Source organism: Ostrinia nubilalis, chromosome 1 (genome assembly GCF_963855985.1).
Source record: "Ostrinia nubilalis chromosome 1, ilOstNubi1.1, whole genome shotgun sequence".
In the NCBI taxonomy this organism is placed as follows: domain Eukaryota; kingdom Metazoa; phylum Arthropoda; class Insecta; order Lepidoptera; family Crambidae; genus Ostrinia; species Ostrinia nubilalis.
This window is the reverse complement of record NC_087088.1, coordinates 12,460,716-12,488,547: the sequence shown is the minus strand read 5'-3', so window position 1 is coordinate 12,488,547 and position 27,832 is coordinate 12,460,716. Positions and strand designations below refer to the sequence as shown.

At 37.0% G+C, this 27,832-nt stretch overlaps 4 protein-coding genes across 5 annotated transcripts in view; 3 read left to right on the top strand and 1 right to left on the bottom strand.

Moving 5' to 3' along the window:
• The window catches only part of LOC135072802 (mitochondrial ribonuclease P protein 1 homolog), a 304,546-nt gene that overhangs the window by 157,654 nt on the left and 119,060 nt on the right, over positions 1-27,832 (top strand). The window lies entirely within an intron of this gene.
• Positions 3,131-6,950, top strand: LOC135075963 (uncharacterized). Its single transcript, XM_063970413.1, has 5 exons — positions 3,131-3,330; positions 3,608-3,739; positions 4,089-4,305; positions 5,799-5,988; positions 6,700-6,950. The coding sequence occupies exons 1-5, from the start codon at positions 3,198-3,200 to the stop codon at positions 6,823-6,825; spliced, it is 798 nt and encodes a 265-aa protein (XP_063826483.1). The 5' UTR covers positions 3,131-3,197; the 3' UTR covers positions 6,826-6,950.
• On the top strand, positions 10,326-12,236 carry LOC135075952 (uncharacterized). Its single transcript, XM_063970402.1, has 3 exons — positions 10,326-10,849; positions 10,938-11,047; positions 11,130-12,236. Exons 1-3 carry the CDS (start codon positions 10,781-10,783, stop codon positions 11,788-11,790), a joined length of 840 nt encoding a protein of 279 aa, XP_063826472.1. The 5' UTR covers positions 10,326-10,780; the 3' UTR covers positions 11,791-12,236.
• Positions 12,477-14,248, bottom strand: LOC135075938 (putative nuclease HARBI1). 2 transcript variants are annotated; one of them, XM_063970394.1, is made up of 5 exons: positions 13,731-14,248; positions 13,379-13,660; positions 12,837-13,224; positions 12,623-12,756; positions 12,477-12,533 (listed from the first exon to the last, which is right to left on the bottom strand). In XM_063970394.1, the coding sequence occupies exons 1-4, from the start codon at positions 13,983-13,985 to the stop codon at positions 12,626-12,628; spliced, it is 1,056 nt and encodes a 351-aa protein (XP_063826464.1). In that variant the 5' UTR covers positions 13,986-14,248; the 3' UTR covers positions 12,477-12,533; positions 12,623-12,625. The 2 variants fall into 2 exon arrangements, with proteins under 2 accessions (XP_063826464.1, XP_063826459.1); XM_063970389.1 differs by having other exon boundaries at positions 12,519-12,756.

The following is a 27,832-nucleotide window of genomic DNA, read 5'->3' as shown; positions in this document are numbered from 1 at the left end:
TTCTTTCTTTTCTTTCTATCTCTAAAAATAACTTGAAAAAATCTATGAATAATGATCCTTTGAATCCTTTCGCTTGCTGTAACCATAATATGGGTTCAATTCCAGCTCTTAAGTAAAAAAAAACAAAAAATAATCACCATTAATCAGTCACCACTGACAGTGATAAAATTCAGCTGCATTTCTATACATTTGGGTTGGATCGATAGAAACTTTTGTATAGAACAACGGACTTTTTCCTCGCGTATTCCGTCAACAGCACATAAACTTATCTTTAGTATCTCAGAACACTGGCAGAACTCGCGAGATCTCATAAGCAGACTTGGAAAGATCGAAGATAAGTATTACCCAGAGCCTCCACACGTACTTACCTAATTAATTACGTGGCAAGACTTCACTAAACAGCCAAATAACTTATATTATTACCACCGGATATTACAAGTCTTAGAGATAAGTAGGTCATTATTTATCAAGTTCTTTTATTAAATTAGCGTTTGTTTTATAAAATTAGTACAGTATATTAGTATACTTATAATCCTACTTATAATTTCATGAAAATGAAAATCGCTGTTGGTCGCCAAAGTAATAGTACATTATTGTCTTGTGTTATTATTTTATGGTACTCTTTGTATAGAATTTTCAAATAACGCTAGAGTTGTATTTTGAGGCGGTTAGAAGAAATTTCATCTATGCATCAAGTTTTAACGTCACTTTTGAATGAAATAACGATTAAAGGTCTATTTGATAACAATATACAAGTATTTTTTGAAGTTTAATAATCCAGTGGTTCAATCTCGTTTCCTTAAAAGTTTAGCAGCACGGTAAGCAACATTTTTATATTTCGCTTATGAAAACCACCCCCTAGCGGGAATCCGGCAATATAGCATACACGTACCAAGTAAAAGGTTCGCTTTAATATGTAAAACCCAATGCCAATGAACCCCATAGTAGTAGGTAAGTAAATTTTGCCAAAATAGATATTTCTTTGACGTACCTATTCCAATATTCGAAATGGGAAAGAAACTCTTTTTTGGGTTGAACCCCTAAATTGAGATTGGTTTAAAAATACTTATAATGTTGAAATCCATCATAAATATAAAAAGCATCCAAATATCACGATGTTTAAACATAAGGATCTCCATTATTGAGACCTCAACGCAATGAACTGCTTATTATGCGAATACAGAATGTCTTAACAACTAGAGCCGGGACACACAGTATTCACAAACGATGCTTCCTTCCGTGAAGCAGCAAATCGAACGCACAGCGTTGTATGGAGCGTGTGTCACCCAGTGTGTCCACGCGCACTGTGAGACCTTATAGTAATGTTTGTGAATACGGGCGTAAGTCATTCGTTTGGACCAGCAGATCAACATGCCCTTAAGGGTTTTGAAGTTTACGACTTTAGGATACGTTTTCAAATTCAATTGTTGGTCATTATGTGGTAGGTTGATACCTATTATGGCCACCTTAAGTGTATTTGAACAACTTTATTGTATACTTTTTGGAAAGTTTAATAAACTTGGGGCAGTTCTCAAACGTAGGTAGGTACTCTTCATGAGCTGTTTTAAAGATATAGTGTAGTTAAAAGTTGATACGTAATACTTATTCAGATTTTATTTGTATGAGATATATCATTAATAATGTTCATCAATAGCTCGTAGATAAAATTTTCGAGAATCCTCACAAATACGTAGTAAAGTAAGTAGTTAAAGATGACTCTATGAATGAGAAAAGTAGTTTACTTCAAAAGCTGTAAAATCAGTAAAACCTAATAAGTTTATTATTACGTTAGTACTACAAAGATGAAGGTATGAAAAATATTTACTCAGAAAATTATTTGCTCATTTAGGCATATTTTTTACTCCTGAGTATTTAAAAAGTCTACGTAAAGTATTTCTGAGAACGACATCGCTTTGAAGTATTTTTTAGATATAGCGCTTATATTATATTTATCCATAAATAATATAAATACATGTAATTCTATCCTATTTTTGAGAAAAACGAAGAATCGTTTTACATACTCGTAGGTATATTTCTTTCAGTAAACAAAATATTTTTGTTAGAAATGTAAATTCAGTATGTAGATTTTGTTATTTATATTACTTAGTAAGTTTTTCCTTAAGGCATTTGGAATTCTTCATTCGCGCGCGAATAATACTGGACAGCATCAGACTATAGAATCTATTACAACTACATATGATATGAAGTCTATCCCGATTTTTGAAACAGGGACGCGCGCGATAAAGTTTTTCTGTGACAGACAAAATTCCACGCGGGCGAAGCCGCGGGCGGAAAGCTAGTTGGAAATAATGTTATGTTTGTGTAACTTCCAACGCAGGATCCAAGGTACGGTTTAAAGTTTATAATCAGCACACAAAAAGGCCACGTCACAGAAAAATATAATTAGTCGGCAAGTTGCGAAATGAAAAAACAACCGACGATCTCGCGACGTTCTTTTTTCGCAGAATTGGAATGTGAGAGAATGAAGGAATAATGAAGACGGCCCACCTCGACCGGATGGTGCCTCCGTCCCACGTCGCCCCGGTGCGACGATATCCGGTGCAGCTCAATTTCCTGGGCCGTGGAAATTCCCACCGAGTTTTTATTTGCTCCCCTGATTCCGACGCTCCGTGCCGCTTTTATCTCCGAATGTTATCGCGAGCGCCGTGATTCGGGCCCTCGTTATTGTGTGTAGTTGGCGAGATGTGTCTGCAGGACGCTTTATGGAATGGAACGCTAGGCTTCGGTGTTCTGTTATTTCTTATTAAGGGCGATAAGAGTTACGGTCGCCCGGTCGCTTCACTGAGATTGATGAACGTCATTCTCTTTTCTATGGCAATAATTTTGCGATAACTCAAGTTCTATTTAACTCTCTTCTAAAGGTCTCATCACGACATGTACTAAATACCTAATAGTTTTGCTATGTTATGCTAATCTCCAATCATAGTGATTGTTGATCTATTAACCAGATGTTTACCGAAACTACTATAGCAAACAGCCAATTTGCAAACCAAACTCATCAATAAGTTAATCAATACAAGTGTGGTATCAAACTCCTTGCTCGTTACATCTCTACATTCTCATTGATAATTTAAAAAAAAAGTTAAGTACAATGACAGCTTAAGTTTGAGAGCGCAAGTGTCAAACATTTTGTTGAAGTGTTTGTTGATTGCGTTAAAATAACATAAACGTCGAAAATGCCGTGGGGATGGGAGTGCCGAGCGAAGCTGGTGAAACAGGTGCCTGCGAAGCCTACGCAGCGCCGTGGGAAGGTAGCGGGGGAGGCGCCGACGCCGAGCCCTGCGCACTATGAGCAGCCGGAGATATTCTGTAACTACTTCAGTTTTCCAGTCGTTTCATCACCACATACATCTAAGGCCCAGAACAGACGGTGAAACGAAACTGCAACTGCTAGTTACTTTTGAGTTGCATCTAAGTTTCTGCCATAGCGTCTGTTGAGAGACCACACATGACGCGACCAGTTTGAAACTTTAAGTTTCAGTTTCATTCATCAGAATCATCAGTTCGTTGCAGTTGCGTTTCACCGTCTGTTCTGGGCCTAAGTCGTCCAGTATCACGTTTGTTTTTACCTTAAATTACTTTACAGGTGGTCCAGGCTTTTCTAAAATAAAGCGTTCACCAGCGTATACCTTTGGCCATCTTACCCCAACGACCTTCCAGAAACCAGTGGCCAGGGCCAACGCGCCCTTGTTCAACGTGCAAGGCTTGGGGAGGAAAGGTATTTATAAATTTTAGCCTTTGTGAAGAAAGTTTAAAAAAATACCTATGTATTTATTTATCACTTTTGTGAGTAATTTTGTCCCATGGGTAATCAAGATTCATTCAAGCTTGTGATTGCTTGTACTAACTTGAATATTAGATCATAATTATAATATCAGTACATTAAACGTTTCATCATAGCTTTCTATTTATAGTTACAAGCTGTTAAGCTGTTCAATATTCGTTCGACACAGGGTGCTTCTATTGAGAACTGTTTATAAAGTTAAAACAGATTTTGAAAATAATAATTCTCGGAAACGGCTAGATCAATGCCGTGAACAAGTAACTGTGACTGACTTTCAATCCAGGACAATACAAGGTGCCCTGTGGGGTGGTTTCGCCGCAAATCGACCCTGTGGGCAACAAGGGGAAGGTGCCTGGACCAGCCACATATGCACCAGGCTTGAAGGTCCGGTACAAGCGACCCCCGGCGTACACCATGCGGCCCGCCGCGCGCCCGCCCTATCAGCCCTGGGACATGTGGACCCCGCCGCCTAATATGTACTGCCCACCCATACCTGGCGCGTAAGTATATTCACCATTCAATATTACTAACATAATCAATGTTGTAATCATAGAATCAATCACCAATGTCTGCCACAAACGATTTATTAGTGCTTCAAGGCAACTAATACTACTAGGCAAATAAAACTTTTATGACTGAACGAACCCACGCTGTAAACTTTCGTAAGTAAATTGTCTGGACCCCGAGGTGACTTTTTGTAGATCAGAGGTCACATGTTGTATAAACTCCAATATCATATTATATCATAATACGCTGAATGTTCAAAGAGATTTTAGAAACTTACATCAAATAATAATAATAAATAAATAAATCTTTGGACAATTTCACACAGCGCCAGCTAGCCCCAAAGTAAGCAACTTAATGCTTGTGTTATGGGTGCTAGCTTAACGGATATACTACTTATATACTTTTTTTTTTCTTTAAATACATAAATATTATACATGGTCACACCCAGACCCGTCACAGAAATTAAAATTCATCATTTCAATTTCTGCCCGGCCGGGAATCGAACCCGGGACCTCTCGGCATAGTAGTCCGTTCTGAACCACTACACCAAACGGCCGACCAAAATGGCTTATTTATAATTTATTCTCGACGATAAATTAGCTCACTCATAAAATCTCTCTGTGAAATACATTTTAATATGCAAGTACTTATTTTCCCTCTTTAAGCTTAGTATTTTGAGAAGTTTCATTAAAACTTAATTTCTTCAAAGTGGTGGAAAATTGAGATCGCATTTTTAAGACACGAAAAGCTAATTGTTACAACTTCTTTGATTAAAGTGATAAACAATTAACGCGCCGACAATAGAAAGGATTCCACCATTTTCCTTAGATTAATAAAACCTAGATAGATAGTCAGTGCACGAAAGGTGAGGCAGATTTTAGTAAGCCAGAATGGCTTACTCGTAAACGTCACATGAACTGTCAAAGTGAAAAATTGGTAAACACGTCCGACGACTTTTAATTAATTAAGACGGTTTGTGCTGTGAAAGGGTGTCTAAATACATCAGAAAAACTAAAGAAAGTGACCAGTGTTACATTTCATAAGTAAGTACTACGATTCGACGCGTATTTTGCTTGAATTTGGCTTTCAAAAATTAAATACGGGAATGATACCAGTAACAAGAAAATTTATTTCCCAATTGTTCGCCGTACAAATACACTTCCTTTTTTATGAAATCGAGACTTTTCAGCCGATTTATCTTATTGTAATTAGGTAGGTACTTTGAATTCAATAAATAAGTAAGTATATGATGCGTTTTGTTTTTGTTAGTTATAAAATAATTAAAAACGTATTAAAAATTTCCCTACTTTCGGGAAAATCGCCTTCACTGTCTACACTCCCCAACAAAATTTACACTAATGACATAAGATTTTTGCCTCACTCTTGACGAAGCGTTTGTATGAAGACTATCCATCTAGGTTTTATTAATCTAAGCCATTTTCTTTCAACACCAAGTAGTTTAATAATGCGAAACAATTATTCGAAGGAAAGCCCCGGCGTACACTCTCGGCATTATGGCGAAACCTGACAAGATTCCAGAATTCCCTGGCCCCGGCGAGCACGAACCTAATTTTGATTTCGTAAAGAAAAACAAACCCGCATTCTCTTTCGGCGGGCCGTTCAAGCGCCTCAAAGCACCGAGGACGCCAGCGCCTAATAGGTATTGCGAGAAAAAGGTACGTGTTATTTCACACGTCAATTGTACCGTTACACTTACCTTAATCAACGACAATAGGTGTCATTAAGTCGAGAGGTTTCGAGCGTGCAAACATTTGCTAAGAAATTACACTCACCTCACGCTCCACGATAAATACTCGACTCGACAATGGCGACGCTTTATTAAGTTTTGCGGTTTATTTTTATGTCGGATATTTTGCCGAAAACGGTATGAATAACTTTTATCGTACAATTTCCTTCAATAATAAGATTTTCATGAATCTTATAAGAATAAAAACGTTCTGTTTCTTAGAAGGGCAAGTTTTCTACGAAACATTCATAACTACGCCTACATAAAAAAATAGGGAAACCGGTGAATAGAAAACCATATTTAGATTAGGGCAATCTGAACCGCCATATTCTATGGTTATGTGTAATCTAAGAGTTATTCAAAGTTTGGGCAATTTCCTCTTTCATAAGGGCGTCGATATGTTATTTTAAAAAAGTAACACATTTTTCTTATTAATTTGGATGGATGTTTTACTACAGGAAAACTGTTTTATGTATGGATAATTATTTTGAGAAGAACTTAATGATTTATGTTTTTAATTATTATTATGTTACTTGCTACGATAGCCGTAAGACTTAAAATGTATTTGAATATTGTATTATCTCATAACTGATTATATGTAAGTCTTTGAGAATAATACAATCTTTAACCGTAATTTCAGTTCATGGCGTCCAAACCTACTATTCCCGCTCCATCGTTTGGCATTCGCCATACTAAGTACCTCGGCGAGCAAGCGGTATTTTTGAGACCTGCTAAACTCAATTACCTCACCAGCGACTCAAGTTAATGTATATTTGTTATATTATTTTTATACTTTTGTAACAGTTGGTTTTATTCGTAGCTTTATTAATTTACTTTGTTAGATACTTGTTGTTAAACATTATCTCATAACGTTTTTAATGTTACGTCAATGCACGGAATTTGAATGATAGAATAAATTGTATTTATTTAAAGCTTTTTAAACTTTAATATTTTTCATTTTAAATCACAAACTTGATCGGCAGATCCGATTTTATTACCCCACAAAAACGTTGGACAAGGAAAATTTGACGACAGCTTAGCTTTTCCAAATGTAATCATACTTAGTTTCAAGTGATCAGGTTGATTCAAGACTATAATGTTCTAAAATACTTACACAAAGTAATTTCACTCACACTATGTAGAGTCCCATCTGGATATCGGAACCAGAACCTTATAATCATGAAAATATCAGAAACGTCTATTAAAAAATGCTCGAGCTATTGCTGAAACTAAAGACTACCTCTAGACTTTACCCCAACATAAATATGTAGTACCTAAATGGGTTTAAACAAAGAACCTTCATTACCTAAGTTTCTAACTTTAAAAGGCAAGAGTCGAAGGCGTTAACTGGCTGAGCTGAATTTAACCCTAGTTTCTTTCGAGCCGCCTAAATGAGTTAAACTTCACAAGAAACTCATTCAAACACTGGTTGAGAGAAGATGGCGCGGATATAAACTGCAATTTAATACAACGGACAGGCAGACACAAGCATTAAAACACGATCAAAGTTAATTTTGCAAAGTTTTATTCAAACTTGGCCAGTTCCACTGATTTGTATGCCCGGAGGATGTTTTACCGGCCACTGACGTAAATACTCTCCAGCTCCTATAGAACCACTTTAAAGTTTGCGCTGTACTTTTTTTCTCCGTTCATTTCATATTGTTGTGGACGGTCCATTCTCGACAAAGAAACGTACAAGTTTTAAGGGCATTGTTGCGGCGTTTCATTGGTGCGCTGATTTTAAAATGGATGCAGCTACGGAATATGCAAATCTTTTAGCAGAGTCAGGGTTATTGAAAAATCAATTTCGGTGACCTTATGATACTTTGTCACGTTATCACGCTCAAACTACATTTTGATATATTTGGTAAAGAGACATGAGACATGGGATCAGGAATGACAGCGCACGTTAGGCTATATTTTTTTCTAAAAAATTGGAAGGGTTATGTATACTTTGTCAATTTCAATATCCTTCGTTACGTTACATAGTAAACCCAGTATGAGAATAAGAGATGATAGATTATGTAGGTACGTGAGAGGTGTGTTACTAGATTTTTCTAGTACCACCTAGTCCTTAGTTAAACGTTAGTCACCATCTAGAGCGTCTTATACGAGTATGATGGATGATACCTAATATTATTATGATCTATTCCGCGCACTCTAAGTCTAATTGGCCGATCTCAATCAAACAATGTGAACGGGACGTTATAATTCAAATGCCTACACATTTTGACGACTGATATCACTTATCAACTCAACTACTGAATTTCTTGTTAAGCGCGATGTTCTTTCGACGCGTCATAATGAAGAGATAAGAAGAGCTCCAAACTGAGTCACTTCAAAGATTCCATAATCCGTACACTCTAAACGTAGCCCGGGCGATCTCAATCAAACAGCGCGGATGGGACGTTACAAGTTAAACACATCTCCGTGCCTGCGAATGGCGGCCACTGTTGGCACTTGATGATTAGGTTTACGCTGCTCATGCGATCACTTCGTTCCCGATATTTGACGAGCAAAGTCAAACATTCATCTACTCCTTATTTGAACTCTAAGATTGTTATGTTAAGCTCGGGATTCAATGCGTCACCCACCGTGTACTCGACGGCTTAAGATTTCAATGGAGACATACTTAAAATACATTTCGGAAGCTTTTAAAATGGAAATTTTACATTTAGGAACAGTAATTATTCAGATCGTTAGCTACAGACTTGAGTAAGTTCTTGAATAATCTTTGTTGCTGAATGAGGGAACTCTACGTATCCCACGAAAGTGCTTACCAGAAAAGAGGATCCAATGAGGGTTTTCGCGATTGAAAATTTCGACATTGACAGATATGTCAAAATCCACCAATCACGCAGCATTTGGACCTCGCGCCTACGTATTGCCATCTGGCGGATTTTCAATCGCGAAAACCCTCATTGGAATGGAATGTAATGTACTGTGACTCACCTATTTAATAACTTATAAGTCGATTGTGAGTGGGCGAGAAGAATAATATGTGCCACGAGCGAGGCTGTAATTAAACAAACTCAAGTATATCGTTTTAATATAACTGATGATACGTTATTAAAATACATTAATACGTGCGTATTTTCGTTAACAGGACTTGAAGTTAGGTGTTTTACGTTCTTAAATTCTGAACAGCTTCTCTAATAACCATCCATTAAAATATTTGGCGTAGGTAGGATCAATATTTGAGTTCTAAATCGGTATCAATAACGTAATGGGTGAAGTCTGTTAGGTAATAAGCACGTAACATGTATTTAAGTGACGTACACATCTGCCTATAACCGATCTCACTAAACAGATCGGGTCGCAAGCCGCCATGCAAATGGCGGTAAATTAAACGCTCGCCGCTTTGCACCCCTCGAGTGTGTAATCACCTTAAACAGCCTCGCCGCGAGCATATGCACGCCCCGCGGTTTCGCTCGTATACAGCAATTTCACTAAGCTATAGTCGATCATTGGGTGTTTTGGTCATTTTAGTCATTATTGCCAGTTATTATCATAATCTACTCGTACGTTGGTAGCACTTTATAATTCTAATGTAGCTTGATATGCCGGAGCCGGTGTGTATTACGTGAGTACAAAGGTACTTTTTAATGTATAGCATTGTTAAATGATATTGGCAATCTCCATTTAAAAGAAAGATAAATTACTTTTTCTCTAGCTTTACTTTGTTGAATAAACTACCTAAAAATATGTTCCATGTTTGTCTTCGTAATGAAAATTCTTCCAAATAGGCATTCATGTTTTATGTTCCAAATGTTCAGTTAATAAACAGCCCTCATAACCCCGATTCAGATTGCGAGAAACCCCAAAGCGTGTCACCGGACGCGACCCAAAAACCGGACGAACAAAACAATAATCCGCTCTATTGTGAACGCTGAGCCTAAACAACACAACTAAAACAAATTATAACATTTTTTACACGACCATTGTCTTCATTTGTATGGTAATTAATCTTCTTCGACATTTAGCGACGCGGGCTTTGATCACAAAGGAGTGGCCGACCGGTAAAGGGGTCATTCGAGCTTTGTTAGCCCAGGAGCAAAGAGGGTTTGATCTCTTTGTTTAGTTTTGAAATATCACCCCGGCTACTAACGAGGCCGTCGTCTAAAAAACCTTTCTATCTGATACTAAGACGCAGGCCATTAATCGACTAAATTTTGGATTTCTGCTTTGATAGAAAATCTTTTTAAATTGCTGATGGCTTTTGTTTCTAGAAAGTTATACGAGTACCTACAAACTCATACGGTCTTATTCATAATAAAATGCTAATATAGGTTTAAAACCTACATTAGCTAAAACGTTTGATAGGCTTAAAACACTCTTATAAACCTCTGATAAAAAACGTTATTCATAATCGTTTATAAACCTTTGATAACTAAAACAGAGTTTAATATTTTCTTTCCACAGACTATACAAAAAGAATGAACGAAAACAGCTTTTTTGGTGATTTAACTTGATGGACCATGTAAAATCATAGACAAATCGCAGAAAAAAAAAACAAAAAATTGGCAGCTGTGACGTTTTACTTACTGACATTGACATTTGGCACGAAAATTTAATAAAGTTTTCGGTTTTTTCGATCAACTCCCAAGTTTTATCAAACTTTTATAAAACTTGGGATTGTATGTTCTGGATTCTGTACCTCTTACCCTGTACTCTGCAATAAGCTCTTACGACGACCCGGCTAGTTACATCGGATACTAATTATGTCCATGACGAAGGAGAACAGACCGCCTAAAAGGCAACGATCAGAAAACTGGTTGGAGGAAGATAAGGTAGTACTTATTTTTAGCCTGATAAAGTGCCTACTAATTTTTGTAGCATGGTTTTATTTATGTTTGACGCCTAGTGTTTGCTTTTCAGTATTTGCTGAAAGAGTTGGTGAAAGAAAGAGTAAATGCAATCGAAAATAAAAATACAGACACTAACACGAATAAACGGAAGGTTGCGGCTTGGGCTGATTTACAAACAACGTTGGTACATCTTTTGATTTCTGCCTTCAATATAAAATTTTGCCTTTACCTGTAATTCAAAATCCTGTCATTTCTTTTTCAGGTTTAATTCAATGTGCGCTGGTATGAACCGCTCCATTACCCAGTTAAAATCGCAATGGAGCCTCATAAAAATCAGTGCGAAGAAAGACAAGACCATTGCTAGGCAGGCTCAAATTAAAACTGGCGGTGGTCCACCATTATCAGTGCCTGACGATAGGGCTGATGATATAGCATCTTGGTTGCCCAATGAATTTGTAGTCGATGTTAACAGATTTGACTCGGACTCAAATAAAAGTGAATTAATTAACATTCAAGAGGAGGAATCAACTCAAAATACGCAAGATCAGGAATTGATAAATAATGAAGAAATCCAATATGAATTGGTGGTACTTGATGAAGAAATAGAAGATACACATGCTTGTACTACTAGAGGCATATTGGAAGATAAAGAAAATAAAAAAGTAGAGGCAAAAGAAAATAAAGCAAAACCTAATTTTAAAGCACCAGCAATCAAAAAAAAAAGGAAACTGTTAAACAAAGAAGGCTTAATTGATTTAAGCAAAGTTAGGATTTCCGAAATTGCAGAAACAGAATCAAAATGCCGGATTGAACTGCATGAAGTTCAAATGGAAAACGAACGGAAGAAAGGGAGAAACTTGGATCTTGAGCATCAATTATTACAGGAAAAACTTAAATATTACACTCACATTAATAAAGAATAATAAGTCTTTTGATGTTAAAGTTTTTCAAGTACTAACAGATTCTAAATAATAAGTTAGTTCCTCCCTTACTTCTGTTTGTTTTTAATTTGTATTTTATGCAGTTCCAATCCGCATTTTGATTGTGTTTCTGCAATATATTTAGACGGCTATGAATATGTTTACTAGTCATAACTTAATAAGAGTTTGAGATTACTATTAACTAGCTGTTGCCCACGACTCCGCCTGCGTAGACTACTATTTCTGTAACCTACAGGATCTGTGCATTTTTCCAGGATAAAAAGAAGCCTATATGTTATTCGAGACTATATAATCTATCTGTTTTAGCAATTTATTTGTTTATAAGAATTGAACTGTGATTTTTAGTAAGTAAGTTTAATAATTGTACTTAAATTAGTGATATAAAGTAAATACACATATGCCTAGTCACAAACATTCGCCTTTATAATAATAGTGTAAATTATGGTTATTTTGTTTTAAATGTAGAAGGTTGATAACCTCCGAATAGAAACGTTTATACTTAAGCAATTTCTTTGTTTTAAAGAAAAGTAAGTTTGTTGAAACTAATTGTACTTAAATTAGTGATATAAAGTAATTTGTTTTGAATTTTTGCAGAATAATTGCTTTTTTAAAGAGAACTACAGGTTTTGTTTTTGTGATAGTAACAAATTGGACTGAAAATTGAAATACAGGTATTTTTCAATCAAATATTCTTTTTATTTTCATTAAGATGCCAGGAACAGTATCTGAAAAATTAAAATACAACATTTTCATGAACTCAAATGACATTACATAAAAGTAAATCGTTGGAATTTATCAAAATGTATTTTAGTACCATTCAAAAATGTTGATTTATAAAATTTTGTAGTATCAACTGCGACCTACGCCTCAACAATGAAGGTCGGTTGTCGTGAACACTGTTCTCCGTCGAAAGTTGCGGAGTTACAGGGACCTGCTCCATATGTTGTTCTGAAAAATATTATGAATTTGTCAACATTTTGTCATAAAGATTTGTATTCCTTATGTACAGTCAAATTGATAACATTTACCTAACAATGTGTCATTCATATCAATGGCTATATTATGTAATACAGCCAATGCTATGATCACAGCTTTTCCATTTTGGAGGCTTACTGGTAAGCCATGGAGTAGGCATTGGAACCGCTGCTTCCACACCCCAAAACACCTTTCAACAGTGTTCCTAGTTGAGATGTGAGCATTATTGTATGCTTCTTCTTCTGGACGACTAGGCCTTAAAATAGGTGTAAATAGATATGGCAGAAGAGGGTAGCCCGAATCGCCAATAAGGCGTCCTCTAAACTGCCTATCCTCAAATCGTTGTTTTATATTGCTCTCCATAAAAATTCGACTGTCATGTGTACTGCCTCGCCATCTAGCCACTATATCCATTATTTTGAGGTCAGCATCACAGACAACCTAAAATAAAAAAAACAGTATCCTGTAGGTAATCCATCCAATAATATAGTGTTGAATGTTGCTAAAATTTAGATCATACAAAGTAAAAATTATAGACATTATTAAAACAAATCTTTCTCTGTTGTAAACTGTATAAAATCAAAATATATTTTACCTGAACATTCAGGGAATAATAGCCTTTTCTATTAATATAGTACTGGGCCATGTCACCTCCGGTTTTTTTAATTTTAATGTGGGTGCAATCTATGGCTCCTATCACCCCAGGAAAATTTTTAATTGCTCTAAATTTGGCACTAATTCTTTCCTGCTCTCCTATAGTGATAGGCATTTTGATGAAGGAATTTGCCTTATTCGCGATTGCATGCGCGACTCTGGCGCATATCCGGCTCACTGTCGGCTGACTTAGGCCATGGAGGTCACCAGCATCATCTTGTACCTGAAAATGTATGAAAATAATTATAGCAGCCACGACAAAGGGATAAAATAAAACACTTTTTTGTGCTTACCTCACGACGTCCCCAACATCTTATGGCCACTAAAACTTGCAGTTCAGGACACGTGCCACCACCTCTAGCGCTCTGAACCAGATCATCTTCCACCAAATCTATGATGGTGCGCACTGTGTCCTTATTGAACCTATATTTTATTTTAAAATTTAGGTCCCGCAAATCGAATGGGTTGCTTCGTTGGCGGTAGAGCTTTCTACGTCGCGCTGGGTCGGCATTATTGGCTAAATGCACAATTGCATTTATAGCATTCATTTTCACAAGCAAGGATCACAGCAAGGATATTTTGAATAAATAAACCAACGAAGTGACATTCATATGAAATGACATTTATAAAAGTTAGGTTAAAATAGGTTTATTAGAGCTTTAAACAAGGCCCGAGCTCTCGATAACTTATCACACAGTTATAAGAGGATTTTAGCGCTAAATGACGATTATGAATAACAATTTTTATCAAACGTTTTATAAACCTCTAATAAGCATTTGATAAAATGTGAAAAATGATTATGAATAAGACCGATAGTCTGTAACGAATGATAGGTCATGGAGTGATTTGTGTCTTGGAGCACTTTATTTTAATGACTAAGTATGTAGATTTATAATAGCATGGAATGATATTGATGAAAAATATAGTCTCCTCTTTATGAAAATAAACAAAATGTAATAAAATTCCTTTAAAAATACTTAACAAACTATGTTTTACAAAATTCTTAGGATTGGCAACGAGAAAACGTAATCACCTTTACGTAGCTGTAAGTATTGCTGACTACTGCTAGTTTACGATCACTCCCTGCTATTCGCTTCCAATTTTTCGCAGTTACTGGCCCTCCGCTCAGCGTAGAGCGAAAAATCCCGTACAATGAATTGGTTTAAAAGTGCAAGGGCAAAGGTGCGCAATAGATCGCGCTCGGTGCGCTCTACATCACGCGTATCGCTCCGGTGCGGCCGGCTGCAAGGGCCGTCGCAGAGTACGCGTGATTTGTGATGCATGCGGACTTTTGTTGCATGCATCATATGTCATGCGAAGTTTTATGAAGCAAAGACGAAATATTTTTCAATGCGTGGGTATGCAAGGTCCTTGATGCAAGGTGGGAAAATGTAATAGATGACGACAGATGCATGTGGGAACATGCGTATAACTACTTTTTGTGTCGTATATATGTTATGCTTGGTCAAAACCTGGACATTTGACACAGCTATGCACATTTCGTTTTCTACGTGGATACCTACTTGTTGTCAGTTTCTAAACCCTTCTAGGCTTTCATTTTGGTTCCAGATTAGTTATTGATCTCTTTCTCTTTTTCGTATTCGTTGGAACTTTTTCTGGAAAATTTAGCAAAGGTGGAGGCTGATATCTTATCACATAAGGATATGGCACTGGGACTCTCATATTTAACGCCCAATCTGTAAGAGCCCTTACTCAGTGCTCCCTCGTTCGGCCACGCGGTAAACCTTTCCCGACAGATTTATGGAACAATTTATCGACAGCTTATACAAAGTTAGAGAACAATCTTCGCAATCAATGACTGACAGCTCTAGTGGCTTCAGTTCACAGTTGGCAAATGGGTCTCCTCCGCTTTAGTCCGCTGACACAACCATGGTAAAAACAAGTGCTCTCTCGGTTTTGCTCCTGAATGGTTGGGGAAAACTGAAAAAATAAAAAGTGACATCCCCACTCTGCGCTTGGCACAACTTGTCTCAGTGTTGGGCTTTTATCTTTATTCAAGTCTTGTTCAAGTACTGGTAGTGCTTTCATTGGACTTTTTACGTAGGGCTTGAAGTAAGTACAGTCGCGGAATGAAAAGGTTCGTCACCTTAGTGTCGGTTTTCGCTTGCACTAGGTACTGTAAGAGTCAAACCTGCCAACATAACAGTGCAAGAAACAGTGCTGCTAACATTTAAATAAATATGACGTTTGCTTTGCTAACGAATAAGGTTTTGCTTGTTTATTTTTCTATCCCATCAGTGCAATGCAATGATGACATTGACCAATTGACAATAGTTTTTTTTTATTTAATAGAAATAATAATGGCAGGTTGAACCAACAAAAAGGTTTTAGTTTATCAATCATAATAATCTTCTTGACAAGATAAATCATCAAACAACTTTGATCTGAATAATTTTGAACTTTACTGACGAACTGTTAAAGATTAGTTTCTCTAACTCGAGATTATTCTGTAACATAGTTTCAAAAGGTAATATGTGCTCGCGATTCGTTGAAGGAATCAATTTGAAAACTGACGAACCTTTTCATTCCGTGACTGTACATTGCCTAAATCCTGCATCTAATTATCTCTTTTTATAGGCGATCGCCTAATTTTAAACCATCTCGCGCCTACCCGAACATGCTGATATATTTCAATAGTAAAGAGAAAAAAAAACTCAATCAATCTGATATTGCAAAGTTAACTCAACGATGGCCTTTTCACTAAGAGCAACAAATTCAACTTTGCCAAATTGTTACTTTTGAGTTACTCTTTGAAGTGAGGATCATTAATCAGGCTTTAGTCTCGATGCGATTTGTTAAAAACCTTATCTGTAGATTTACCCTTAACAGTATTTCGCAATATTATCTCGACCATTCCGTATATTTCGATTTCCGCTTGTTACTTGGCACTTTTGATCGTATGACGTCAATAAATAACCTTTTCATTGGGAGGAAATTGAATTTCGACTAAATGTAACACCTCACTAGCAGGCGTAAACCTGATTTAAGTGCGAAAATTACCAGTGAAAAATATTCCCACATAAAACGAGACAGTAACGTATTGCCAGTTTATTAATTTATTATATTTCCTCGTAGACGGCGCAATCGTGGTATAATACTATTTGTCAAGCGTTCATAGGCTTATTGTGTGAGGGGTAAAGCTCAACAACCTATTTGCATTTCTCATTTTCACCCCTCTTTCTACACTCCCTCGAGTACAATTTCGCTGCGCGCCACGAAGGTTGTTTTTACTTGATATGCACACGAACGATGAGAATATGCTTAACACTAAGACAATCCCCTGAGATTGATTAAGACGCGTTGAGAGCCGGCGTATGTTAATTAAGAATCCAGGAGGCACGAGGAACGCGGAGTTTGCAAACTAACCTAAGTATTGGCTATGTTTGTGCGTTATTTAATCTCAACCCTACAATATCGAACAGCGAGAAGAAAAGCAATAAAACGCCTATTTATTTGAAAGCCAACAAGCCTCGCAGTAATGAAATTCCTCGCGAAATATTAACGCATTTTTTCCAACAAAGAGGTGATGTATTATCAGGATGAAACCACCCGGTACTTGGTATCGCAACATTTTACTTTGTAGATGACTGGCTATTAAGAGACGATGTTTTGCGATAACGTAATAATTTGTATCGCATTTTGATATTTATTGTTAAAGTTCAATTGTAATTACATAATAGACTTGTAGACTTTTCCTGCGGGGAAACCGCCCACGTATCGGTTTGTTTGACAGGTCGGTCCTTAGGAACTTTTAGTTCCCGGAATGAAAACTCGTCATTAAGAAGAAACTCTCTAATAGATAAATAATTTCTGGAATCGAGTATTAACTTAGAGCAAACACTAATGTGCCGTCGTAGTCTGTAAATTACTTACATTGCTAATTTATTTTCATAAGGCTAATGGATAATTAATTATATTTAATATCAAATAGGTATTTGTGACGAATAAGAGGAAAAACCCCTTTTAGCAATTTTATATTCTTAATTAGTGTTAAGAAGTAAACACTCAATATAAAATCTTTTCTTTAAGTTTGTACCTTTCATTTGCAAATAGATTAGATATAGCATATTCAAATGGCTAGGTTAGAGTCATTCAACAAGCATTGGTTATTACATACAAAGTAGTATCGGCCAATCGCAGTATGCATTGTCGTCGGCTATAAATTCGCGATTTAGTTTTATCCCATAAGCACGTGACGTATCCCGACGTAAAGTCACCAGAGGCCGTTTTATAAATCTAGCTCTATTTATTCATCGGAATCCCTTCAAATTACATGGGGCTGTAACTGGCATCGAAACAATCAGAACCGATGATCCGGCCCGTGTTATGCAAATCCGGGCTTTGTCTCTAACAATCTATAGTAGCGCCATCTGCCAAAGTCGCGCGAAACAAGCCCGATTGGGTAAGCATTTTGTTTGTATTGTAGATTGCTTTTATGCGTGTGTTTGGACTTTAGTCCGTCATTGTTAGTTACTTGTGTGTAAACTGTAAGCTGACGTGTCGTAAACGTGTATAATTATGGTAAAATGCTTGGGCACAGTCATGTAGTAGGTAGGACAAAGAAAATTTTGAGATATTTTGGCCTACATTAAAAAAAGCATATTAGTAAGACCTACATATCGGTAAAAATTAACTTTTAGGCATTACTTGGTATTATCACAGGTATTATTGACGAACAAAAAATAGTCAAATTGCGAATCACATTATTTTCTTTACACCTAGATAGGCAGGACTTCAAGTTAGTGTTTCGGAACACTGACTTGAGACTACAACCATTGTTTTCAATTCAATACTACACACGCAAAACGTGGTTTATTTTCTTTAGATCACAGAAAGCTGCTTTATTGTTGTATTAAAACTCAACAAGCTTAACTTCATTTATCTACGTACGTACCTACGTTGAAAGCGTCGAGTTAAAAGCGAACATAGACAATAGCCGCATTTTATTACACAAGAAAACGGCCAACCGGCTCTTACCTGAACAGCGTGACATGCAGTGGCTTGATGCGAAAAGCGGTGGACCGTTGTGGCGAGCACCCGTAAAAGATCGACTTGCCATTCGAAAATAAAAAACCACTTACCAACTCCAACCAAAGTGGATAACAACAAAGACTATCGATTTTAAGCACCACTAGACAGGGTGACGAAGTAAAATATTGCTTACCAAAGTTTTATTTCTTAGGCCTCAGCCTCGAGTTTAGCGGGCAGCGGGGCGGGAGCGGCGGCGGCGCGGGAGCGGGGCGGGCAACGCAGACCCGTTCTCGAAACAAGCGGGCAGCTCGCGCGGCGCTTTAGCGGCGAAATGTTGTGTTCGGGGTTGTGTTGTCGAGATATTTGTTTTTATTCACAAACGAAATGTTTGAACAACGGCGACAATTTTATTTCGATTCAAATTTATTCCTAACGCTCGATTTATTGTGGGCAAAAGAAGGAGTGCGCTGCCCGCTCGATGCCCGCTCAAGCGCCGCTGCCGCGCCGCTGTTTTCGAGAACCGGTCTATTTGATTTTACGCATAAGATCCTGCCGCTCCCGCGCCGCCGCCGCTCCCGCCCCGCTGCCCGCTAAACTCGAGGCTGAGGCCTTACGGTCGATTGTCAGCAACCGAGAGGTGTTTCTCGATTGGCACCCATTTTCAAGCGCACGTAATGAAATTTAATGCACTAATGAATAAACTATTCCTCAAAACGTACGTTTTCGATACTTATTTCAACTATAAAAGGTGCGACCTTGCCATCGAAAGGGGCAGATAATGTTTATCACCATGGTTGTACTCGTAGTTGGCAAACTAACGCTCACATTCTTTATGGCGATGAATTAAGTTGTGATTACTTATTTATGCATTTTGTTTGCGTGATTTAAAGTAATTTTTAATAACCGGTGCACATGCCCTGTGAGATATTTTATTCTGAATTCCTTGTCTAGTAGTACAATTATAGAAGTATTTGGATAACATAGATATTTTTATGCGAATGCACTGTGCATATAAGTGTTTGTGTAGCACGTGAAAGTCAACAATGGGGAGTGGAGTGTCGTCTGCGCCGCGGGCTGGCAATGAGTGCTTGTCACTTTCCCGCAAATCACGAGTGCACACTGTGTATATCTACCCTATGTAGGTATATACATCCTGTGTAGACCTAGCACTACTCGCCGTCTCGAGAGGAAACGGAGTAAAGATTTTGAAAACAATGACTTGCTTACAGTGTGTACGAGTACAACGAAGTGGTGTGAGTAAAAATTAATATATTCTTAACATTAAAACCCAATCATTTTAAGGACAGCTACTTATTTGACTCGTCTGGGATATTTTAGGAACTAAATTAATAGAATTGAAGAAGTGGAAAATGTGTGAATTTTTGAAAGGAAATTCCACGGGTTTCGGTACCCTATTGGGAAGCAAAAACAAGATCTGTGTGTACAATTTTTCAAAGTTCGAGTAAGTACCTACTTGCATCGAGCATCAGAGCAAACATACATATGCCATTGTGTTCTCCGCGTAAAATATGAAACAGCACGTCCAAAAAATATAAGTAGCGAATAACCGAGTGCACGTTATACGGAGTGAACATGTAGAATTTTTCCAATACGTTTGAATGACACTTCAGCATCATTTAATATTATCTGCGTTTGAACTGGTACTCGGAATCTTTACTGCAGTTATTTTATGAATATCCATGTGAATTTATTTTTATAGACTTTACCCATGGCGTAGATCGGCATAAAATCACAGGAAACATATTTGATGTAAAAGGTTTTGGTTGTTTATAATATCAATGAAATACTCGATACAATCAAGAATTTTAAGCCTTTTCTTTTAGGAACTACTAACTTTTATGATTGATCAATAAGAGAATAAGTGTCAATTTAGGAAATTTTAAGAAAATATGTAGTTGCTCCCGAAGTTATACAACTTAAGTTAACAACTTCTAACAAACAACTTTATATAAATATGAGTGTTCGTTAGATCATTTATTTGTTTTGCGGACTGTGCATAAATACGGCAAATATTGGACTAAGTATGGTCTTATTGTATGAAATTTTTCTTTCAATATTTACTTACAGTCGAAAGAACATTAGAGTATATTTTGTTGCAAAATAGCTCCTATTACAACCATATAAAATGTCATAGTATTTAACTTAATATGCCGTATCCCGTACTTGGCAAACTATTGCGTGCCGGTGGAGCCGTTCTTGTGAATATGCGGAGCGATTTTCACAGGCCACTCGCCATCCATCCACCCATATGAATTAAGTTTTCGTTGGCAACCAAAATCGTCTCCGAAGCTTAAAAGCTTCGTGTTTACGTAAACAGGTGTAAAATGGATCGTTATGCGGCCAAATTACCATAATGTTTGTTGTCGAAATATTCGCTCGCCGAAACGGAATATGTAATGAGTGGGTCGAGTCAGCCGGCAGATTTTGCGCGTTTATACGGCTTGATGTGCTCTAAAGGTGAACCTGTAATTTTATGCAGTCATAAATGTGATGTATACTTTATTTTCGGATTAACTTCTACCATACAAAGTGGATCAGCTTACTGCAAGCAGAGCAATAATGAAGACAAACTACGTAGTATTACTTATTTCTTTGAGTCGTGTACTCTATAATCGTAGCCATAGCCTTTATATCTGAAGCTTTAAGGTTCTAAAAGTAACAACGAATGCTGATGGCTGTGTAGGGCGGCTGGCTTGCATCCAGAAACAGCCGCCGGCGCACTCGTTCTAGCGAACCTATCACTAACATTTTGTGTTCCAATAACATAAAACTGTTTAACTATGTATTCAGAACTGGAGGCGGGTACTAAAGTTGAGATAATGCATTTAAATTTTAAGTACTGCGAAAAGTTCGTTAAGCGTTTTGTAAAGTTATTGCAACTGGTATAAAATAATTTCGAACGAGAGCGAATGGAATCCATTAGCATTTTCTATTCGTGCTTCTACTTGGCCATATAGTTAGTTTCCATTGGTTATTTGGCACTTAATGGGTTAATAACACTGGTAAATTTAATATTTTCACGAGTAGAAATAAAATACCCACTAAGTACTTGAATTTTTTCTCCAAACACCACCCCTTGACTTACCTGTCGTGCAAACTGCAAAGCTCAAACAGTTTTCCAACAAGCGTTGCTGCAGGAAAACTTACGTATTCTTATTAGTTCAAAAACAAACTTTATCAAATTTTAACTCCGCTAAAGGCATTATGTGCGCTCGAACTAACGCACAATCAGACTGGCTTTAAGCCAGATCTGTGTACGATAAGGGGCTGCATCTAGAACGGCCTAACTCATGTCTAATTTACGAGTGTGATAGTTTTAGCTACTCCTACGAGGCAGCGTTGAAGAGTACTATCATTTAGTCTACAGCTGTAAAGATCCTGGCTACACAGGATTGCAGCGGTGGGAACGAGAGGTGGGGATAGTCCCGTTATCATTTAGTCTAGCGCACTCAAAGCATTTCTTGAACTTTATCTTCAAAGAATCAGGTGGACCCAAATAATAATAAATTGGTTCAACTTGGCGTATTTGAAACAATTTCTTGGCCCTAAGTAAGCAATGGTTGTACGTTTAAACATGACAATAGATTTTGTATACGGTAAATGTAGACGTAACTACTCGTACTATGAACTCAATGTCTAAATGCATTTTCTATTATAGCAAAGTTTTCCTTGCATGACCTTAGACATGCGTATGATGAAACATCTTTTTTTTTATTTTATCTTCATTTATGAAACAAACAGCCTTATTTTAATACATGTAGCTTAAAACTAAGTTAATTATACATTAGCCTATAAAGTTTCTAAAGCTATTGTTTAGGCGTTGTATAGGTTCTTAACGACTTATTAAAATCCGAGCTTCATTCTTGGAGCGTTTCATTAGTTTCATAGACAATTATTTTCATGTTACGTAAATATTGAAACTATGCCAAGTACCTACGAGTACCTAGTATTTAGCACGATAGAAAGGTTACATAAAACCTTCATAAGAATAAAACATATTTTCAAATAAATTATTAACGTTGTACAGTAATTCTACAAAAACGTTTTATGATACTTACTACTTCATGGAACTCGGCAGTTTTGCACTATCTCAATAATTTTATTGGCTGAATAATAATATAGGTACTCTACTCTTGTTTTTTCTTCATTGCAAATTCTTCACATCAAACTGATCGGAGTTTTATGTTGACCAAGATTATGTAGGTAGGTACCTAAGTTTATATTACAATTTTAATAGTTTACTAATAGTTGTTAACCAGTGTACTAAATCAAGCTATTCTAGTTCGGGCAAAGTGGTCTGTTGAACTAACTTCGGTTTATGATTTTGAACCCATCACTTGATTCGAACGACTTGGACGGGTAAGTTAGATTAGTTCGAGTCTGATAGTATACATTTGTGTAGTTGGTGTTTAAGTACCGCCTAAAGCACTGGCACAATATCTAATACCTAATCAAATAATAGAGCATGTTCAGTTACGACCACATTGGACTATAACACACTAGCACTAATTACAACTCATGTAAGATGCCATAGTGTTTGGTTTGCTACGCTGACCTTTGTACTAGGAATTTATTTATTTTTAATATGTATACAAACAGTTTACAGTCTAGGCTTCATTGTAAAGAAAAAGTATTAGTAGAAATCATTAGTAGGATTTAATTACAGATAGTAATTAAATCTTTATCTTTATTGCACCTCCCTATTATAATCATTTCCGCGAACAAATGTAGCCAGTAAACGGGCTGTTGTCGGCACCTCAAGCTATATGGTATCTTATGTAGCTATAATTAGTTCTTATTTTACAATATAAATGTGTAGGATGTGCTGTAGACTTTAAATTATATTGTCGTCTATTATAAAAATAATGAATCGTAGTAATCATGTATTGTATCAAGAGTAGCGCATCTCTACTGTAGCGTAGCGTGGCAAATGTTTGTCGTTCCAAACGTGCTATTGAAAACGAGGTTACTGATTATGAACGACTATAACTGAGTACTATCTGTATTTAGGCTTATGTTCTAATATGAGATTCCGATACTATAAAGAAAAAGTGGGGGGTTTCAATGTGATGCTTTTCACTAACCCCCTCACATTTTTATCTGCGAACTCGGCGTGCAATATTGTTTGTTATCAATTCCAAAGGTTACTGCTCCATGAATTAGTGATTGACATACTACACTAACAAAAGATATCGTTGGAGATTTGAATCTCGCCGTGGGCTAACTCTAGTGTAATTAGCATAGAATTCATACCCGAACTCTTTGTAGAGCCATTGTAAAATTTTGCCTTTGCTTAGTTCATAAGCCTTGGCATGATGATTGTAACTTTCATTTTTATTCCTACAACTAAGCAACTACAATATTTTCAACTTGGTTCTCTTTACAGCATATACTTCACAAATAAAGGAGTATTTATTTAATTTAAGTTGAACTGCACTGTAGCCGCGGCGCGCCCACCGTCCAACTTCAGATATTGTTGATACCGTAAGCTCTACGAATCAACTTCTAATACCCACTACCCAAATAGATTGCCTTCCGTCGATCGATAGAGAAACGAGATCAACAAGTGAGAAAACTCTTAATTACTTTTACTCGGACAAGGTGCGAGCGTCTTAACATTGGACGTAATTAAAGCCAAATGAGATTAGCACAATTTTGAGATGATCCCAGAATGTCGGCTTTATTTATTCTGTGTTAATATTAATGTTTATTTTATTCAGAACACACTTTCATGAAACCTAATTTCTTTCATAAAGATTCTACACAAAAAATACTGACTAATCAGTTAAGTTAATTCATTGTTCAATTTTCCAAAGAAAACTATTAAGTTGATTGATACACGTACAGTTTTATTTATTACTCAGTGCTAAACTAAATTGAGATCGCTTAAGAAAAATATATTACGCTCTGAAACTCTTTTCAGCTCTCTTGGAAGATTTTGCTGAATTTCGACCTGAGCCAGCCGTGCAATGGCCGCTGCAAAACAACGAATTAGTCCGAACACACCACTTATTATAAGCTAGAGTTGTGCATCAATTTCACTAGAGGTACCTTCATAATTTCCTCTACTTTGAATACTGGTGATTCACCGTATGATAAAATGTAGCAGTCGCATAGCTTTTGTTTATTATCAAAGTAGTTTAGGAACGCCCTAACTCGATGGACCGATGAGTTCATGTTATCAGATGGGAGTGATGGGATGAAAAATATAGGGAGAAAGATCATGATCTTTTCCGCTATTTGGCTTCACCCATCAGTGGACCAATTGGACTGCACTTAACCGTGATGATGATGATACTAAGGTATTGCCCAGACAAGCTTTCTCGTTCCTATTTTCAAAAGAGATTAATTAGTCCACAGTTTATTTCCAAAGAATAAATGTTATGTTAAACGTAGAGAAAACTAATATTTTCTAATATAAATCGAGTTAAAAGCAGCCGTGTCTGTTGGGATAAGCATCGCCAGCGTCATATATTTGCAGAACTGACCGCACTTTGCCTAACACGTTTTCGCGATTAAGTCCGACTTGGAAAAAACAAGTCGAAAAATATGTGGGTGGTATCGGTCAGTTTTCCTCTCGGTTAGAGAGGGCGAAAATACCTGCGTCACGTTAACTGCCGCTATAAATCTTGACGACTTCCGAGGAGATTTCTCCTCGGGACTGCTCTTAGAAACTTTTAGTACGCGTGCTCCAGACAGCCGGTCCGCACTGTCGAGTGCTCCTCAGGATTTTTGCCAAATTATGGGTGAGCAGTACTTTCTCCGTGCCATTGTACGTCTCCTCATCCGGAATTAAATGTTATAACTCGGCCCGGCTCTTGTACGGCTAATCAATAGGGACGGAAAGTGAAAACAAATTCACTTTCTGAAGCGTGTTCGTACTTAGTAACAGTTTGGGATACTTTATTGTATTAAAAAGGTGCTTCTTCATTATATATCTCTTTCTTCTCTAAAATAAGAACAAAATATCTGTTACTGACTTAACTAACATACCTACTTACTTCTATTTATAACCTTTCACGTATGTCACGCCACTGCTATTACTAATGAAAATGGGTTATATTGTTTATTAAGCAGCTTTTATTCGGGCTCTATTTCATTTGGTCCCAATTTGTATTTTCCCAAGTGTGAGATACATGTGTGCATCTATAGTATTAAAGCAGTCAGTAAGAAGAAAATGCATTTACTCCGCTTAGCAGCGTAATCATCTAAGAACATAGTGAACTAGGCTAGCTTAAGCCGCATCTCCAGTTAGAGTAATTTGCCGTGATGGTAGAAATAAAAACATTTTTTTTAATTAATAACTAATTAGCTACTTCGCAGGCAAAACGCGTAGGTCCGTATAAAAGCAGTAACAACCTGGTTAAACAGCAGACGACACGCTCCAGCCCACATTCCCGGTTTCAGTACAAATTTCTATTACACGCCCCAATATTATGCAAATACGAGGTTATAATATTTAATTGCGGCGGCGGTCGCGCCGTAAAAACAAATCCCGAAACGTTAAAAGTTTCCTTTTCCTGTTTTTATTTGTTGGCACCTAGAGACTTGTTTATGGCACAGATTTACCTAATTGGTAAATATCCGACGAGGGGATTTTCCAAGTCTTGAATAAGTATTACGCTGAAAGTTTTCGGAAAAAATTTTCAACTTTACTCACGAGTCACGAACTTCAGAATTTTCTCAGTATCAAAATTTACATTACAAAAGGTCTCGTCCTTCAGTTTAACAAAAGAAAACATCAAATTTCGATCTAGACTTGGAGTGAAGCCTCTAATTAATATCGAATAATACGAGTACAAACAGATCAGGTTCAACCCTCAATTTACGGGATTCCTTTGAATATAAAGCAATGTTATGTATATTTTACAAAACTCGTAACTATATACGCCCAATTTACTGTAGAACGGCCTTTAGTTCAAATAAAGCCCAAGATATAAAGCTAAGAAACACGTGTATCTGGACAGCCCAGTTAATTCAAAATGTATAATGTAATTACAAAAGAACAAACAATTTGTTAATTAGGAAGAGAACCAAAAGATTTTTACCACCTGACTGTGGAATTGTAAGGTCTAAATATACTTATAGCTTACAGTAGAACTTCATTGCATACAAAAGACAAAAGCTACGATAAGTAACGACCACACTTCCATAGATCAACCCACAAAGCCACGAAATGGCAGAAAGCACTCGTACATTGAATGGAGCCAATCCCACTAACCAGGTGAAGAAAGCGACCTTTTTGCTGAATCATCAAACGTTGCGGGCGCGACGTTCACAGAATATGAATAATTTAGTTGTCCAAATGTCATCTGAATATTCAGGGAGCACTGCGTCAAAGAAAAATGCCGGGTACAAGGCCGCAAGCACCATTACTCCGTGGTCCGAGTGGAAAATGGCTGTTTACCTTTTAAGATGAGGAATACTCGTAACACCTAGGTTATTATGACAAACGCTCCCGCCTGTGTGACTAATAGCGGTGTAGTGTTTATACTGCAAAGTTAATGGCTGCGGCTATAAGCATTTCCCTTACGAAATAGCACTAAATTATTGCAATCTACAACGTTTTGTCACAAAGCAACTACGTAAGCTCGCATTTATATTAATTCTAGCTGTGTCCGCCAATCCATATGCGTGAAAACCTTTTGAATATTTTTCTCTTATTTCAAATTTTTTCATTGATAATCTGAGAGTTAAAATCAACTGATTCAAACAAAAACAATAACGACTTCTCTTCCATAACCCCATTGTATAAATAGCATTGTCAAATTAAGAATACATGAGAGTCGAAACGTGCATTATGTTAAAAGCGCTTTACGCCAAAATGCACTCTGCTCGCCGTGTCGCGGCCCTCACCTGTCCACTCGGGCGGCCGAAATAGTCGCGGCCGCTTTATCAAGTGCTCATTGAATACAAATAGTTTCGGACTTCTGCGGCCGTCGAGTTATTCGGAATGATCCCTACTCTATTAGGGTATATAATAATCTTATTTGATTCTTACTATGTATTTAACGTAAAATGTAATGCCTGATAAATGCAGTAAAGACGTAACTTGTATTTTTATATTTGAACAATGATAAATTTATAATATACTCCCACAAGGTGAGAATACACCGAAATAAAATGATAAAACTCATCGTGTTCTGTGTCAGCGGAACGTTTGTTTGTTTGTGAATATTTAAAAAGAACCTCCCAAAATGTGGGATACCAACAGCGGCTAAGTGTATTTTGATGCAGACACATAAAAGTTCAGAGTGGCAGCTGTGGGAGGGTAATGGTCTCGAAATAATTCCACGCTGAATAGGTACGGCCATCGAACTTAAGCGTCGCTTCAAATGTCCTGTAAAAAACACTGATAGGTTTTAGGAGGATGTGGCTTGCA

Coding starts and splice junctions, on each gene's coding strand:
- LOC135075952 (XM_063970402.1), top strand. CDS start 10,781: ATGTCCATGACGAAGGAGAACAGACCGCCTAAAAGGCAACGATCAGAA. Junction 10,850..10,937: donor ACTGGTTGGAGGAAGATAAG/GTAGTACTTATT, acceptor TTTGCTTTTCAG/TATTTGCTGAAAGAGTTGGT. Junction 11,048..11,129: donor TGGGCTGATTTACAAACAAC/GTTGGTACATCT, acceptor TTTCTTTTTCAG/GTTTAATTCAATGTGCGCTG.
- LOC135075963 (XM_063970413.1), top strand. CDS start 3,198: ATGCCGTGGGGATGGGAGTGCCGAGCGAAGCTGGTGAAACAGGTGCCT. Junction 4,306..5,798: donor TGCCCACCCATACCTGGCGC/GTAAGTATATTC, acceptor AATTATTCGAAG/GAAAGCCCCGGCGTACACTC. Junction 5,989..6,699: donor ATAGGTATTGCGAGAAAAAG/GTACGTGTTATT, acceptor CCGTAATTTCAG/TTCATGGCGTCCAAACCTAC.
- LOC135075938 (XM_063970394.1), bottom strand. CDS start 13,985: ATGAATGCTATAAATGCAATTGTGCATTTAGCCAATAATGCCGACCCA. Junction 13,661..13,730: donor GATGTTGGGGACGTCGTGAG/GTAAGCACAAAA, acceptor ATACATTTTCAG/GTACAAGATGATGCTGGTGA. Junction 12,757..12,836: donor TATGAATGACACATTGTTAG/GTAAATGTTATC, acceptor AATATTTTTCAG/AACAACATATGGAGCAGGTC.